Source organism: Trachypithecus francoisi, unplaced genomic scaffold, assembly GCF_009764315.1.
Source record: "Trachypithecus francoisi isolate TF-2019V2 unplaced genomic scaffold, Tfra_2.0 Lachesis_group10, whole genome shotgun sequence".
Classification (NCBI taxonomy): Eukaryota; Metazoa; Chordata; class Mammalia; order Primates; family Cercopithecidae; genus Trachypithecus; species Trachypithecus francoisi.
In genome coordinates this window covers 36005804-36023154 of record NW_022681455.1, presented here as the reverse complement: position 1 = coordinate 36023154, position 17351 = coordinate 36005804, and the positions used below count along the sequence as shown (strand labels likewise).

General features: G+C 43.0%; 1 protein-coding gene across 5 annotated transcripts in view; it reads right to left on the bottom strand.

Annotated features, from left to right (window-relative positions):
* MAPK14 (mitogen-activated protein kinase 14) overlaps positions 1–14768 on the bottom strand; it is an 86823-nt gene extending 72055 nt beyond the window's left edge. For 3 of the 5 annotated variants that reach the window (XM_033216955.1, XM_033216957.1, XM_033216960.1), the window contains exon 1: positions 14135–14768. In XM_033216955.1, the coding sequence (XP_033072846.1) occupies positions 14135–14250 (116 nt within the window). In that variant the 5' untranslated portion in view covers positions 14251–14768. Of the gene's footprint in view, positions 1–13910; positions 14077–14134 lie in introns of those variants that run through there. The other 2 variants (XM_033216958.1, XM_033216959.1) reach the window with 2 other exon arrangements.
* Positions 14769–17351: the final 2583 nt, after the last annotated feature.

Genomic DNA, 17351 nt, shown 5'->3' with positions numbered 1-17351 from the left:
ACCTGGACCATTAGAAATGCTGCTACTCTCCTAGAAATAATAAAAATCATGTTTAGAGAGGCCCAATTTATAATGCAAAAAGTATAGCATTTCTATCTTTTTGCAGGTGGAAGGTTCACATTATCCCATCTAGTTTTTACTCAGGACCAACCAATCCAAATATATAGGGTTATACAAGTGATTCTCAACTAAAGGTGATTTTGCCCTCCCTACCCCTCAAGAGATATGTGGCAATGTCTAGATGTTTTTGGTTGTCACAACTGGGAATTGCTATTAGTATATAGTGAGTAGGAGACAGGGACACTGCTAAACATATTACAATGCACAAGTCCGTACCCCACAACAAAACACTATCCCACCTAAAATGTCAATAGGTTGAATTACTCTAGGTTATACAGGTTGAGTATCCCTAACTTGAAAATCCAAAACCTAAAATGCTTCAAAATCCAAAACTTTTTGGGCATCAACATGATGCTCAAGAGAAATATGCATTGGAGCATTTCAGATTTTGGATATTTTGAAAAAAGATGCTCAACTGGGAAGTATAATACAAATATTCCAAAATCCAAAATCCAAAACATTTGTGATCCCAAGCATTTTGGATAAGGAACACTGAACCTGTACTATATTTGGGAATGCAGAAACAGCTTAATAGATGTTCATAGTACTTACTGTCTGTTCTCTTAATTTGCTAACTTTTTTCTGTTTGCTCTGGCATCAGTATCATTTAATATTGAGATTGCTCATTTCACAACAGATCATTCAAAGCATAAGGCACTCAGAACACTAAACTAGGAATCAGAAAATGAGGCAAGTCAAACTTAATGTCAAATGAGGGAATGACATAAGAAGTATATCAGTATAAGAAGCCAATATCAACATTTCACTTCAACTTAATACTATGCTCATTAGGGCATAATAGTTCATTACACTGAATGAGGAAGACAACTAATATTTTCACCAGCATTTGGTAGCCTGGAGAAGAAAACATAAATAGAAACTATTTATTTAAAAGCCTAAGTTCCAGAAGGTTCATGCCAGCTAAAGCCCTAAATAAAAGATTTGACAGGAGAGAAAAAAAGAAATAGCTATTGGAGATATTAAAAATAAAGCAATTATTTCTGAGAATCAAGTTATACCTACTACAGGGATGAGGAAATACAAGAAAGATGAGTTAAATATACACTTGCATAAGCCAGACATCTCAACCGTGTGTCAGACAAAAGTAAGGGTATGATTAGGGCCACATGTTGTAGGTGAGAAGACTGTCACAGCCAGAGACATTACCCCAAGTGCAAGTATAGGGATGGGTTAAGGAACTAAAGGACGACTCTTACCCTCACAGTCCCTTTTTCCTCCTAAAACATCCTCCCTGAGCCCTTGGCAGATGAAAAGATGTTGTTTTGACTTCTTGTGAACACATGCTGATGTCATCATTTCTACATCTGAATCATCAGATGGAAAGGCTTATCTGACACAGATTTCCAATATATACCTTTGCATAAAATTACCTTAGATGTAAAAAGTGACCAGTATGTCAGTCTTAATCCATTTTGTGTTGGTATAATAGAGTATCACAGATTGGGTAATTTATAAAGAAAATAAACTTATTTCTCACAGTCCATGAGGTGGGGAAGTCCAGTATCAAGGTGCTGGCATCTAGTTAGGGCCTTCTTGCTGTGTAATCCAGTAGTGGAAGGCAAGAGGGTGACAGAAGACAAGAGATGGTGAGAGAGAGAGAGCAAGAGGGGACTGAACCTGCTTTAATAACAAAGCCACTCTAGTGATAACTAACCCACTTCCTTGATCATGACATTAATCCGGTCAGGAGGGCAGAGCCCTCATGACCTGATCACTTCTTAGGCCCCACTCCCCAACACTGTTGCATTGGGGATTAAGTTTCTAACACATGAACTTTGGGGAATACATTCAAACCACAGCAGTCACTCAATTTGAGACATAGAAAAATCTAAAAAGATCTTAAGAGAAGAATTAGCAATACAAAGGTAGATTTCAAATGTCAACTTAAGCAGGAAGAATGCAGAAAATAAAAGCTACAAAGGACTCCTAAAGCCATCTCTGAGGAAACATAAATATGTCTCCTCTGGACTGATACTTTTTTTTTTTTTTGAGACTGAGTCTTGCTCTGTCGCCCAGGCAGGAGCGCGGGGGTGCAATCTGGACTCACTGCAACCTCCGCCTCCCGGGTTCAAGCGATTCTCATGCCTCAGTCTCCCAAATAGCTGGGATTACAGGCACACACCACCACGCCCAGCTAATTTTTGCAGAGACGGGTTTCACCATGTTGGCCAGGCTGGTCTCCAACTCCTGACCTCAAGTGATCCGCCTACCTCGGCCTCCCAGAGTGCTGGGATTACAGGCGTGAATCACTACACCCAGCCTGGACTGATATTTTCGAAAGCAGGTACCCTTCTTCTGTTTTAAATCTCTGTAAACAAAACACCTAGTATAGTGCACTGGAAATACTAAATTAACGAACTTATGAAAACAAAGGACAAGGCTGGTGTGCTTTTTTTTTCTTCACATGCTCACATGTTGTGTGGTGTCTACATTTTAAGCCATAAGCTTGAAAATGCAATCAATACATACTTTTGAGTAGAATGACAGTAAGGCACACATACTCACACACACACCTTCCTTCATATCACAGGCACAGTGACAATCATGAAGGTCTAAAAGAAGTAAGTTTTGAGGAAAATAAGGAATTTGTAACCACACATTCAAGTAACAGGAGCCAACATGTTCAGGGTCTAATGTTACTCAGACAGCAGGTCTAGACAAAATAAACATTTGTTCTATTACCTTTCTGTTATGTTGCCATGGGAATCTATGTTTGCAGGAAAACTTATTTTCTGCAACTTGATGATAGAGCAGTAAAAGAGGGAGAGCTCTGATGAAAAGAGGAGGGGGGCTTACATCTGTAAAGGCAGGGAGGACAATAAACAATATGTGTTTTTATAGGGTCACATGTCTGTAGAATCTTTCAATCTATACGATGTATTCAAGTTTAACAGACAAGTCCTTGGGACCTCAAAGCCAAGATATTAATGACAGATAACAATGGTCCAATCTCTACTAAAAGTATTATAATGGGGAAAAGGCAGAGGAATGTAAGTCAGAAAAAGGGTCAAATAAAATCAAATAAATAAGATCTTAAATGTTTAACTGCTGAAAGAAGGTAAAAATGACTTTTAAAACATGATCCAAAAGTAAGAAAAACCCTAAAAAGTAAAGAAGTTAAAAAACAATCTGCCAGCAGACTCATCTTCCTTTTCCAGCTAAACTCAAGAGCTAATCTCTGCTCCCTTCCTTTTGGCAACAAAAACCTGAAAAAAGTAAAGGAAGCCCATGTTATTTAAAGAGCTGGACTGGAATACCCTAAATTTCTAGGGCCCAACAAAAATACTGGCTCTGGCACTCTGGGACTGCTGGAATGAGAGTTGTGAGCATGGCTCAGGGCTCTGCACCAATTCATCCAACTCCACCATTCTATCCTATTCACAGTAGTCATTTAGGGTAGAATGGGTAAGGAACTGAAATGAAACACTTGGGACCCTAGAGCACAGTGATCTGTCAAAACATGATTTAGGTCATGTCCTTCCTTGGGTCATAACCCTCCAAGGCTTCCCCTCTCACTCAAAGGAAAAGTCACAGTCTTTATAAAGGCAAATAAGACCCTACATGATCCCTAAACATCTGCCACCCATCCCTCACTCCACTTTTCTCCCTATATTTGGCCCCTCGTTCATTTAGCTCCAGCTGTACTGGTCTCTTAGCTATTTCCTGGAACACAGGGCCCTTACCTCAGGGGTTTTGCACACTTGCTAATCCTCAGCCTAGAATGTTCTTACATCCTCACCCATGTCCAACCAGTGTCCTATATCACCTTCTTCAGGTTTTTGCTCAATTGTTACTTTATCAATGATGCTTACCCTGTTCACCTTGCTTAAAAGTGCAACAGGCATCCTAGCACTCACTCTCCTTCCCTTGTTGCATTTTCTCCACAGCACTTACCTGACACACTATAAATTTTACTTGTTTATTATCTACTTCCACTGCCATCTCCATTAGAATATAGCTTCCCTTTTTTTTTTTTTTTCTTTCTGGAGACAGGGGCTCACTCTGTCACCCAGGCTGGAGTACACTGGCAGGATCACAGCTCACTACAGTCTCAACTTCTCAGGCTCAAGCAGTCCTTCCACCTCAGCCTCCCAAGTAGTTGGAACTACAGGAGTGTGCCACCAAGCTTGCCTAATTTTTTATTTTTATTTTTTAGTAGAGGAGTCTCCCCATTTTGCCCAGGTTGCTGGTTTCTAACTACTGGGCTCAAGGAAACCTCCTACCTTGGCCTCCCAAAGTGCAGGGATTACAGGCGTGAGCCACTCACTGCACCTGGCCAGAATATAGCTTCTTAAGGCAGAAATTTTTGTCTCTGTTATTCATATTTCATCTCCAGCACTTACAGCAAACCATACATGGTAGACACTCAAGGTATAATGAGTCCTGTCCTCAAGGAGATTACCATGAACCTATGTCCCTTCCCCTTTCTCTCTACAATCTTGTAACCTGTAACACTCTTTGTAACTTTGTAACACAAAGTTCAGAAAATGGCACTAAAATATATTCATTTGCCCAAGGCCAAAACTTGGAAATCCTAGACTCTTCACTCTGGTATACTTCTTTCCCCACTACATTCAGCCTTGGAGCCAAGCATGCCCAAAACCCAGTATATTGTTAAGTGCAGAATTTACAAACCACCACTTCTTCTTCCCTAGAATAAATTATTAATAGACTTGAACACTGCACGAGAAAACTGGTTAATTTTGTAAATCCTTAACACATACATACAAGTGTACCTCAGAGATATCATGAGTTCAGTTCCAGATAACCACAACAAAGTGAGTATCACAAAAAAATGAGTAACACGAATTTTTTGGTTTCCCAATGCATATACAAGTTATATTTACATGATACTGTACTCAATATATTAAGTATGCACTAGCAGTATGTCAAAAAAATATATATATATACACACACACACATATACACATACCTTAATTTAAAAATATTTTATTACCTAGGCACAATGGCTCATACGTATTAATTCCAGCGCTTTGGGAGGCTGAGGCAGGAGGATCGCTTGAGGTCAAGAGTTTGAGACCAGTCTAACCAATATGGTGAAACCCCATCTCTATTAAAAATACAAAGATTAGCTGGGCGTGGTGGCACACACCTGTAATCCCAGCCACTCGGGAGGCTAAGGTGGGAGAATTGCTTGAACCTGGGAGGTGGAGGGTGCAGTGAGCCAAGATTATGCCACTGCCCTCCAGCCTGGGCGACAGAGTGAGACTCTGTCTCGAAAAAATAAATGAATGAATGAATAAATAAATAAATAAAACAATTTTTTGCTAAAAAATGCTAAGGGTCACCTGGGCCTTCGGCAAGTCATTATCTTCTTGCTGGTGGAGGGTCTTGTCTCAGTGTTGATGGCTGCTGACTGATCAAGGTGATAATTGCTGAAGGTTGGAATGACTATGGCAATTTCTAAAAATAAGACAACAGTGAAGCTTGCTGCATTGATTTACTCTTCCTTTTGTGACAGATTTCTCTGTAGCCTGCAATGGTGTTTGATAGCAATTTACCCACAGTAGAACTATTTTCAAAATGGGAGTCGATCCTCTCAAACCTCGCTGCTGCTTTATCAACTAAGTTTATGTAATATTCTAAACCCTTTGTTGTCACTTCAACAATGTTCATAAGCATCTTCACCCACGGTAGATTCCACCTCAAGAAACTACTTGCTTTATTCATTCCTGAGAAACAATGTCTCATCTATGGAAGTTTTTATTTTTTATTTTTTTTTTTTTTTGAGATGTACTCTTGCTCTATCACCCAGGCTGGAGTGCAGCGACACAATCCTGGTTGCCACTTGGTTGCAGTGGCTCACTGCAACCTCCACTTCCCGAGTTCAAGCAATTCTCCTGCCTCAGCCTCCCAAGCAGCTGGGACTACAGGTACACGCCACAACATCAAAAAATGCAAAAAACAAATTTTTGTATTTTTTGTAGAGGCAGAGTTTCGCCATGTTGGCCAGGCTGGTCTCAAACTCCTGAGCTCAGATGATCTGCCTGCCTCAGCCTCCCGAAGTGCTGGAATTACAGATGTTAGCCACCGCCCCCAGCCACCTTGCACTATAAAGTTATGCTATGGAGACAGGTTCTTTCCTTAAACCTATGAACCACCCTCCACTAGCTTCAAACTTATCTTTTGCAGCTTTCTCACCTGTCTCAAACTTCATACAATTAAAGAGAGTTAAGGCTTTGCTCTAGATTAGGCTTTGGCTTAAGGGCATGTTGTGGTTGGTCTGATCTTTTATCCAGACCACTAAAACTTTCTCCATCTCAGCAACAAGGCTGTTTTGCTTTCTAATCATTCATTTGTTTACGGGAATATAACTTTTAATTTCCTTCAAAAACTTCATTTGCATTCACAAATTGTCTGTTTGGTACAAGAAGCCTAGCTTTCAGCTTATCTCAGTTTTCGACATGCCTTCCTCACTGTTTAATCATTTCTAGCTTTTGATTTAAAGTAAGAGACATGCAACCATTCCTTTCACTTGAACACTTAGAAACCACTGTAGTGTTATTAATTGGCCTAATTCCAATATTATTGTGTCTCAGGGAATAAGGAGGCCTTAGGAGACGGAGAGAGGGAACAGCTGGTTGGCAGAGCAGTCAGAACACACACAATGTTTATCAATTAAGTCTGCCTATGGGCATGGCTCCAGATACCTCAAAACAATTATAACAGTAACATCAAAGATCAGTGATCTCAGATGCCCGTAACATTTAATAAGAAGAAGAAAGTTTGAAATACTGTGAGAATTGCCGGGCACGGTGGCTCACACCTGTAATCCCAGCATTTGGGGAGGCCGAGGCAGGCAGATCACAAAGTCAGGAGTTCGAAACCCACCTGACCAACATGGTGAAACCCCATCTCTACTAAAAATACAAAAATTAGCTGGGCATGGTGGCACATGCCTATAGTCCCAGCTACTCGGGACACTAAGGCAGGAAAATCACTTGAAACTGGAAGGCGGAGGTTGCAGTGAGCCGAGATCACGCCACGGCACGCCAGCCTGGGCGACAGAGCAAAACTCCGTCTCAAAAAAAAAAAGAAAGAAAGAAAAGAAATATTGCGAGAATTACCGAAGTGTGACATGGAGACGAAGTGAGCACATGCTGTTGGTAAAATGATGCCAACAGACTTGCTTACCACAGGGTTGTCACAAACTTTCAATTTGTAAAAAAAAGCCATTATCTGTGACGCATAAGACGAATTGTGCCTGTACTTAAATTATGGGAGCACTGTGAAAGACAAACAACTCCGAATACTGATGTTTCTTTTACAAAAAACATTTCCAAGTTTAAAGAAGTTTCTGGTTATTTTTCTGATGAAATAGGTGCATGACTTCCATAGCAGCCATGAGAAGAAATTCTTAAGCTCTAAGTCAGGGGTGCCTCCTTTATAATGAGATTTTTCTGAGCACTGCAGTAATTATACCTCTTAGATAAGAACAAATCAGTTTTACAACAAATTTTACTGCAAAAAGCAAAAAGCTAATAATGTATTTTCAAAGGGCTGGAGAGGCAGTTATTTCTATTTATATCCTATACATACATAACACAAACATGTACGGACAGTCCCAACTTTACATAAATGTACACTAAAGAATTTCAAACCAATAGGATTCATAAATTCAGGAATTAACTATTTGCACTGCCTAATAATTCCTTCAGAAAAAAATTTAATCTGGGCAATGAGTGCATTTTTGGTTTATCAGTTCTGAGAAAGAGACATGACTTTAATGGGTTAAATTAAGTCATTTCCCCTCACATAAACTGGGCAATGACACTGGTGGGACTGCTTTCCTACACTCAAGCTCTATTCCGAGTGACTCAGCAATCCCTTTTTCACAATAGGAGGCGAACTGCATAAGAGAAGGTGCCACCACACAACCTCAGCAGCCCACGTCTACAGTAAAGGAGACTACTAAAAGTAGCACTGACAAGTATGCCATTCTTTTAATGAATGAGTCCATCTATAAAATGGGGTTAATAAATATCAGCCTCCATGGAGCTAGTGAGAACTGATTGATAACGCTTTGAATGAAAACACTTTATAAACTGCAAAAATCCCTAAAAATGTCATTTAATTCTAAAGTGAGGGTGATCTACTCCAGTGAATTCTTCCATCTTTGAATTCTAGGCCCTAGGGGCTCAGCAATATCTGTACTCTTGCCCATGAAAGGCAAAGTCAACACAGATCATCTCTGAGACTGGGCTAGAAAGAAATCAAAAGCAGAGTACTCCTTAGTATCAAGAAATCAAACTGCCAGAATTGAAAACCTGGAGATCCCAGATAAGCTTATTTTAAAGAAGAACCAGTGGAGGCCAGGTGCAGTGGCTTACTCCTGTAATCCCAGGACTTTGAGAGGCCAAGGTGGGCGGAGCACGTGGTCAGGAGTTCGAGACTAGCCTGACGGTAAAATCCGTCTCTACTGAAAATACAAAAATCAGCCAGGCGTGGTGGCGCGCACTTGTAATCCCAGCTGCTCAGGAGGCTGAGGCAGGAGAATTGCTTGAACCCAGGAGGCAGAGGTTGCCGTGAGCCGAGATCATGCCACTGCACTCCAGCCTGGGCGGAAAAAGAAAAAAAAAGGTAGAAAAATGGGATTTGATAAATAAAATGACTTTACAGTCAGCTTCAAATGAACTCTTTCTTAAAACAATCTTTATACATCAATAATACAAATGTTTGCCATTAATTATGTTTAAAGATTTCTTATTGACTAGCACTGGTAACATACAGGCAACTACCTTACTTTTGGTTACAAAGAAAAGAATGGAAAGCTACTATCACTACTAGAAAAGTAATGGACACACCCTTCTCACTGGTCAGGAGTCAAGAAAGTCACCCTTGTATACTTAATGATGCATTTTTATTTCTTTGCACCCTGGCTCATTCTAAAAAAAGTAAAAATAAAAAATAATAATAAAAAAAGATTTAAAATGGTGAATGGCCACTAATAGTTTAAAAAAAGTTAGCTTCATTTATTTTTATTATACTAGAATAATCTTGTTCCACAAAGCACTTAAGAAGCTGTATTTTATTTCTTAGCAAGTTTTGCTATCCTTTTACCAAAGGTTTTGTTATATACTTTCTATGCTGAAGATACAGTGCACAGCACAATGCTAGAACATAGCAAGCAATCCACAAAATGTAGTTATTAAATCCACTAGACTATAAGCTCCAGTTGAGAATGGATTGTCTTGTTTCTGTCTTGTTTATTAGCACTCTACTTCCAGAACCTAGCTATCTGGCCCATAGTAGGTATTCAATAAACACTGTTGAATAAACAGTTGAATATGATCTAAGAGTAATTCTCAACTGTCACCTCCTATTTTATGGTTACCAGTGCCCCACCTCCTCTAATCAACAGCAAAGGCCTGGAAAAAACGGTACCCCAGAGGAAAGGCACTTAAGTTCCTGTTCGTATTTCCTTAAACTCACCACAAAGATTCTACCCTTCTGTCCCAAAACCCCAAAATCAATGCTTTGCAACAATGTATTCTTAAACAATTTTGCTTCATTTCCCCTCACAGACAACGCATAAAGTTCCTTAAAACTGCAAGACCTAGTCTAGTTCCCTTTACCCTTTAAAGGAAAGGCATATACGTAAAACCTTATTTTGATTCATAGTTCGTTATCACACAGGCTGCTACTTGTTTTTTTACCAAGTATAAATTAAAATAATATAGGCTTAAAATAATTTGTAAATGTTACACATCAAAGTATACCACACTTCAGAGCAATAAAATTAGGAAACTGACAAATATTTCAATGAATGAATTTTATTCATTGAAATATTCTATTCATTTATTTTCATTCTTGAAAACAAAATTCAGGGACTGGGTGTGGTGGCTCATCCCTATAATCCCAGCACTTTGGGAGGCCAACATGGGAGAAATGCTTGAGGCCAGGAGTTTGAGACCAGCCTGGGCAACACAGTAAAACCCTATCTCTACAAAATAAATAAATAAATATTAATAAAATAAAAATCGGAGATTTTTTTGGAAGTAGACTTCAGGTCCAGTTCAAGAAGTCACACAAAAAATGCTGTGTCGTTACTTTATAGTTGTAACTCCTATCTGACCTAAAACAGTAGTATCACCAACCTGATTGCCTAATCTTTCTTATCAGACTTGAGTCCAAATTCCCTAAATTATTTGGATTCAAATGGACTGTTATTCCCTAAAATCAAATCTGCTCTCAAAAAAATGAAGATGGATGGCCAGACACAGTGGCTCACCCCTGTAATCTCAGCACTTTGGGAGGCCAAGGTAAGCAGATCACCTGAAGTAAGGAGTTAGAGACCAGCCTGGCCAACGTGGTGAAACCCTGTCTGTATTAAAAAATACAAAAATCAAATGGGCATGGTGTTGCGCACTTGTAATTCCAGCTACTTGGGAGCCTGAGGCAGGAGAATCGCTTGAATCCAGGAGATGGAGGTTACAGTGAACAGAGATGGTGCCATTGCACTCCAACCTGGGCAACAGAGTAAGACTCTGTCTCAAAAAGGAGGAGGAGGAGGAGGAGGAGGAGGAGGAGGGGGAGGAGGAGGAGGAGGAGGAGGAGGAGGAGGAGGAGGAAGAAGAAGAAGAAGAAGAGTATCATAGGCTCCAAAGTGGATTCTAAAAGAAGTTCCAAAAAATGTTTTCTGCCACACATAAAAAGGTACTCATTGAAAGAACAACTTCAGGCCGGGCACAGCGGCTCAGGCCTGTAATCCCAGCACTTTAGGAGGCCAAGGAGGGCAGATCACATGAGGTCAGGAGTCTAAGGCCAGCCTGCCCAACATGGAGAACCCCATCTCTACTAAAAATACAAAAATTAGCTGGGTATGGTAGAGGGCACCTGTAGTCCCAGCTACTTGGGAGGCTGAGGCAGGAGAATCGCTTGAACCCAGGAGGTGGAAGTTGCAGTGAGCCAAGATGGCACCACTGCACTCAAGCCCGGGCAACAGAGTGAGACTTCGTCTCAAAGAAAAGAACAACTTCAAATAACTACACCGAATCTCTGAATAAGATAACACTTAATTGTAAATCTAAATTCTGGTATTTTCATTCCAATATTAGTTATAATTGTTTATTGTCAACTGTCAAATAATTTCAGTTTCAGTTGTATTTTCCTTCACCAATATGCTGTAGGTTACATCTTAAATCCCTTTAGTAGAAAGACTACTAAATAAACAAGCAAATAAAAAAACTCTGTCCCCCTGGAAAGACACAAGACACTTAACAGTGCTTGTCTTTGAGAAAGACAGTAGAGTGGCTGGAGAACAAAGAAGAAAGGAGACTTTTCACTGAATATCTTTTTTTTTGAGACGGAGTCTCACTGTCGCCCAGGCTGGAGTGCAGTGCTGTGATCTCGGCTCACGGCAACCTCCGCCTTCCGGGTTCACACCATTCTCCTGCCTCAGCCTCCCGAGTAGCTGGGACTACAGGCGCCCGCCACCACACCAGGCTAATTTTTTGTATTTTTAGTAGAGATGGGGTTTCACTGTGTTAGCCAGGATGGTCTCGATCTCCTGACCTCCTGATCCACCCGCCTCGGCCTCCCAAAGTGCTGGGATTACAGGCTTGAGCCACCGCGCCCGGCCCACTGAATACCTTTTTAAAACTTTCAAATTTTATACAATGTCAATGTATTACCTATTTTTAAAAATCTGTTCAATAAAAGTACTTTTAAGTGTCAGATACTGCTGGCTTTTTTTTTTTTTTTTTTTGATACAGAGTCTCGCTCTGTCGCCCAGGCTGGAGTGCAGTGGCGCAATCTCGGCTCACTGCAAGCTCCGCCTCCCGGGTTTACACCATTCTCCTGCCTCAGCCTCCTGAGTAGCTGGGACTACAGGCGCCCGCCACCTCGCCCGGCTAGTTTTTCGTATTTTTTAGTAGAGACGGGGTTTCACCGTGTTAACCAGGATGGTCTCGATCTCCTGACCTCGTGATCCGCTCGTCTCAGCCTCCCAAAGTGCTGGGATTACAGGCTTGAGCCACCGCGCCCGGCCTCTGCTGGCTTTTATAGCACAGAAAAATATACCACTAAAGAAATGTGGAGTTAATTTTAATGGTACTTCACTGTAAATCTGGATCTCCTGTTCCAGTGCAGAGCTAGTCACCAACAGTACCGAACCTTTGCAAGCAATTCAATTGGAGTTCACCCAAACCCTCTATAGTTGAGTTATTCTGCTGTATCACTCCATTAAAATTTAAATAGCATTGAAAACAAAAACGTGATACTACAGAAATGAATGTGTCAATTCAAGAATGAAAAAATGGAAGTATATTAATGAGCTATAAAATATTAAAACAATGACCCAAATACATCTTTGAAAATTAGCAAATCAACTAGATATACACAATATGTATATACTGAATGTATATACATATATTAACATGTATATATCGAATGTAAAATGCTGCAAATCAACTACACACACACACACACACTCTGAATGTAAAATCCTGCAAATTCCTTTAAAATGTAAACTGCCATGCTGTAAAAATGGGAGAAAGATGTCACTCACGGTGCCATCTGCAACATAACTTAAGCAGCTTGAACTAGAAAATGCAATATGATCTGTTGCTGGACACAATTGCACAATCTCAATTACCCAGAAGATTCTACCAAACAGGAAATTCATGATGTGACTTTGGGAAACACAGAAATCATATTTAAAGATTAACACATCCAAAAGCCTGGAATTTGTTCCAAAACAAAAAACGATTTTACAGGCCCTTTTCAAATGACGCATACAATACGAATTACTAAAACACAGAAAAAGCTAACAGTTAAATCTGATATTTAGTTTCAGATCTGTAGCTTTTAAATTATAGAAAATCTAAAATACAGGGTATAAAACCTTCCAGGTTAGAGAGCAGTTAGTGAAATATTTCAGGTCTGGAAATTACATGGTATCGACTTAATTTAAAACACACTCACGGTGTAAATTAAAAAGTATCTCTTCCCTTCCTTTTCTATGTGGTTCCATATCCTTACGAAAACCATCGTGTACCTCAGGCCATAAATGCAGATAACTAGATAAATCCCTGCAAACTCTCAAAGGGACTTTTAAAACACAGTATTCGCAGGAATTATCTCAAAAAATATTTACAATACCTCCTAGCACTGTTAATAATTTTTTGATCTTGAGGGCGCCTTACAGATCTGAATCTTGCTCCAAATGAAAAAACTGTTTTGTCGAACAATACTTAAATGAGCAGTGGTATGTGACTAATCAGTGAGACTGCCAGTTTCTCAAGCTGCAGTGTTCTTGCAGGCACTACCACCGCCGCCCCTCCACAGAAAGGAAATACGCTTTCAACCGAATCGGAAACACACCACTCAAGCTGGCACAGTGCTCACCGAGATAAAGTCGGTATTTTAAGCTCTATGGATCGTTGCTAATTCAAGTGCGAATTCAAAAAGAACACTTCTCAAGATGGGATTTCGACAGAGGGTTGGAAAAAAAAAAAAAAAAAAGGCCCGGAGAGAGCTCCCTTCCTGGTCAGTTTTGTTCAGATGACCGCAGTCTTCGGGTTGGGCTCTGCCCTTCTGCTTCTCCCGGCAGCTCCCCGAGCTTGTCTGCTCAGAGGACAGGGTCCGGCGCCACAGCGTGGGCGCATCGCGGGAGAGGGTCCTTCTGCTCCAGGTCGGGAGGGAGACCCCCAAGGAAGACCCCCCGGTGCCTGCCGCCGAGCAGCAACCTTCCGAGAGGCGAAGGCGCAGGGTGCTAGCCAGAACCGAGCTCCAGCACCACCACCTACCTCTCGCAGCGGACTTGAGCGCTGCACACGGTGGACCACAATACCCGCGTGAGTGCAGAGCGAGGGGTGCAGGAGGTGCAGAACAGGCAGAGCTCGAAGGGGCAGCAATGCCCTCCCCCGAGGAAAATTCCTGCCACTTGACGCAACGCAGAGCAGTGGTGCAGGCCTGGCTCTCGGGCGCGAGGGGCCACCCTGCCCACGGCCCCAGGCCCGGCGACACTCACCACACAGAGCCATAGGCGCCGGAGCCCACTGGAGACAGGTTCTGGTAACGCTCGGGCACCTCCCAGATTGTCTTGTTCAGCTCCTGCCGGTAGAACGTGGGCCTCTCCTGAGACATTTTCCAGCGGCAGTCGCCGGGCAAGAAGGTGGCCCTATGGGGCCCCCGCCTGCACCCGCACCCTCTCCCCGGCCCTTTGCTGCCCGCCCAGCCGGGCGGGGACCTTGCGCTGGTCGCCCGCGCAGGTGCGGCTGTCGCGACCCCGCAGACTCCCGCGCGCGCGGCTGCTGTCAGCCGCCGCGGCTGGATGCGCCCCTGCGACTGAGGCAAGCCCCGCTAAGGGCAGGGACGCGCTCCGGCGCTCAAGGCTGCGCCCGCCGCGATCTCCCTGCACCTTCGTCCCTACAAGGCCGACTCCGAGCTGCGTCGCAGTACTCCCGCTCCAGCTGCTGCGCCCGCTGAGGCTCCAGTGGTCGCGGTTCCACAGCCAGCAAACAGGAGCCTCCCGCAGTACTCTCGCGAGAACAGCTCCCGGGACTCTCCGAGAGCCGAGATTTTACCCAATATGGAACCTCTTCGCGGGCGGGGCTTCGTGAGAGGAGAGGATGGGAGGAGCAGTTCTCGCGAGAAGAGAGCAACAACTGGAGACCAAAGGCAGAAACTCCCAGGGACTGTCTCCTTAAGGGCGCGAAGGCGAACCAGGGAAGGAAGAGATAAGCGGGCAGCATACGCCGCGCGCGCCCCACCGTGGCCGGCGGCTCAAATACCTGGCTCTGTGGTGGAAAACGACAGTGACAAATAGCGTGTCGGGGAGAGTCAAAAGATCTTTAACCGCGAGTAGTTACCAGCAGCGGAGCACCTGCTCAGCTGAACCCCCAAATTCCAAAAAAACACTTGCATGAAAAAGAGACAGGTGGCCGGGCGCGGTGGCTCACGCCTGTAATCCCAGCACTGGGCGGCCGAGGCGGGCGGATCACCTGAGGTCGGGAGTTCGAGACCACTCTGACCAAAATGGAGAAACCCCGTCTCTACTAAAAATGCAAAATTAGCCGGGCGTGGTGGCGCGCACCTGGAGTCCCAGCTACTCGGGAGGCAGAGGCAGGAGAATCGCTTGAACCAGGGAGGCGGAGGTTGTGGTGAGCCGAGATCGCGCCATTGCACTCCAGCCTGGGCAACAGGAGCGAAACTCCGTCTCAAAATTAAAAAAAAAAAAAAAAAAAAGCGAGAGACAGGTTCTGGCCAGAAGGCTGTTGCATTCCCATCTGCTCAAGGACATATGGGTTACTCTACATGTGGGTTACTCTTCGAGATGCTGACGAAATATGTCCCAAAGGCAAATGTTAACCCTACATCAAAGCTGAGGCTTTCCAGGGGCTGGGCGCGGTGGCTCACGCCTGTTATCCCAGCACTTTGGGAGCCCGGGGGGGTCGGATCACGAGGTCAAGAGATAGAGACCATCCTGGCCAACATGGTGAAACCCCGTCTCTACTAAAAAATACAAAAATTAGCTGGTCATGGTGGCTTGAGCCTGTAGTTCCAGCTTCTTGGGAGACTGAGGCAGGAGAATTGCTTGAATCCGAGAGGCGGAGGTTGCAGTGAGCTAAAATCGCGCCACTGCACTCCAGCCTGGCGTCAGAGGGAGACTCCGTCTCAAAAAAAAAAAAAAAAAGCTGAGGCTTTCCATTCAAACTCTCCTAATAGTTCTTAAACTTACATGCAGAACAATCACCCTGGGAGTTTAAGATGCAAGTTCACAGGACTCACAGGGAGTCTAATTGGGTAGGTCAGAGGAAGGCATCAAGAGCATGTTTTTTGTTTTTTTTTTTTTTGAGACGGAGTCTCCCTCTGTCGCCCAGGCTGGGGTGCAGTGGCCGGATCTCAGCTCACTACAAGCACCGCCTCCCGGGTTCACGCCATTCTCCTGCCTCAGCCTCCCAAGTAGCTGGGACTACAGGCGCCTGCCACCTCGCCCGGCTAGTTTTTTGAATTTTTTAGTAGAGACGGGGTTTCACCGCGTTAGCCAGGATGGTCTCGATCTCCTGACCTCGTGATCCGCCCGTCTCGGCCTCCCAAAGTGCTGGGATTACAGGCTTGAGCCACCGCACCCGGCCAAGAGCATGTATTTTTATAATACATCTTAGGTAATTCTGATTCAGGAAAGTCTCTGATATCTCCCTTTGAGAAGCATTTAAAAAACCATTACACTGAAGATTTGAAACTGACTCCTTTCCTGAAGAGCCATCAGTGAAGAGGATTTTAAGCATTCAACTCACACCTCTTCGAGTAAGAAGAATAGGGCAGAAGTCTCATTGAATTTAGGCAAGTCAACTGACCTTTCCCGAACCTTAGTTCCAGCTTCTACGAGAGAATTCCTGCCCTGCATTCCCGACTAACAGAGTCATTTGTAAAAACTAAACAAGATAAATGTGAATGGGCAAGGCATTATAACCCCATGCCTACATCCATTATCAACCTACGCCTATGCTAAAGCTTGTTACAATGAGCAGAAGAATCAGATCCTGCATCATTGTCTTAGTTTCTTGTATTAGAAATAACTAGGTCCAAGCCAGGACATTTCTTAACATTTCCCGGGATTATTCTATTTTGTGTCATACACACCTTGGAGGGCTCAGACTTTGCCTATCTTGTCCCAACATCTAGCACAATATCTAGAACATAAAACATGTCCCATAAGTATTTGTTGAAAAAATTGTGAACAATGACCATGATTTCAATTTAAGAAGTGGTACAGGATTCTCAGTCCTCCTCAAGGAAAGCAATATAAAACCAAAAAACAGAGTCATGGGTGATTCATGGAAAGCTGTTTTGCATTCAATGTAGCTTAGCTGGAATTCTCTTATCTACAAAAACATGATGCTTGAGAATGTTCCAAACTAGAGAGGCTAGGAAGCTTTCTAAGAAGTAATGGAGGGTGAAGGGGAAGTAAGAGCGAAAACATGATTGTGAAGAAATGAGGGATGGGGTTGGGGGGATCGAGGGAATGAGGGAATGGTTACAAGGGGTGAGGAGGAAGCTTGGAAGTAGGAATCCTCAGAAATGCACATTTTTATCCTACAAATTGGGATGATGAGGTGAGGGTGAATGGAAGGGTAAAGATAAAGTAAGCAGTATATTCATACACTCATTCAACCAATGTGTATTAAATGCCTAGTAGGTGCCAAGCACTTGTAGTTAAAAAGTGATTAAAAACTACAGTTGCT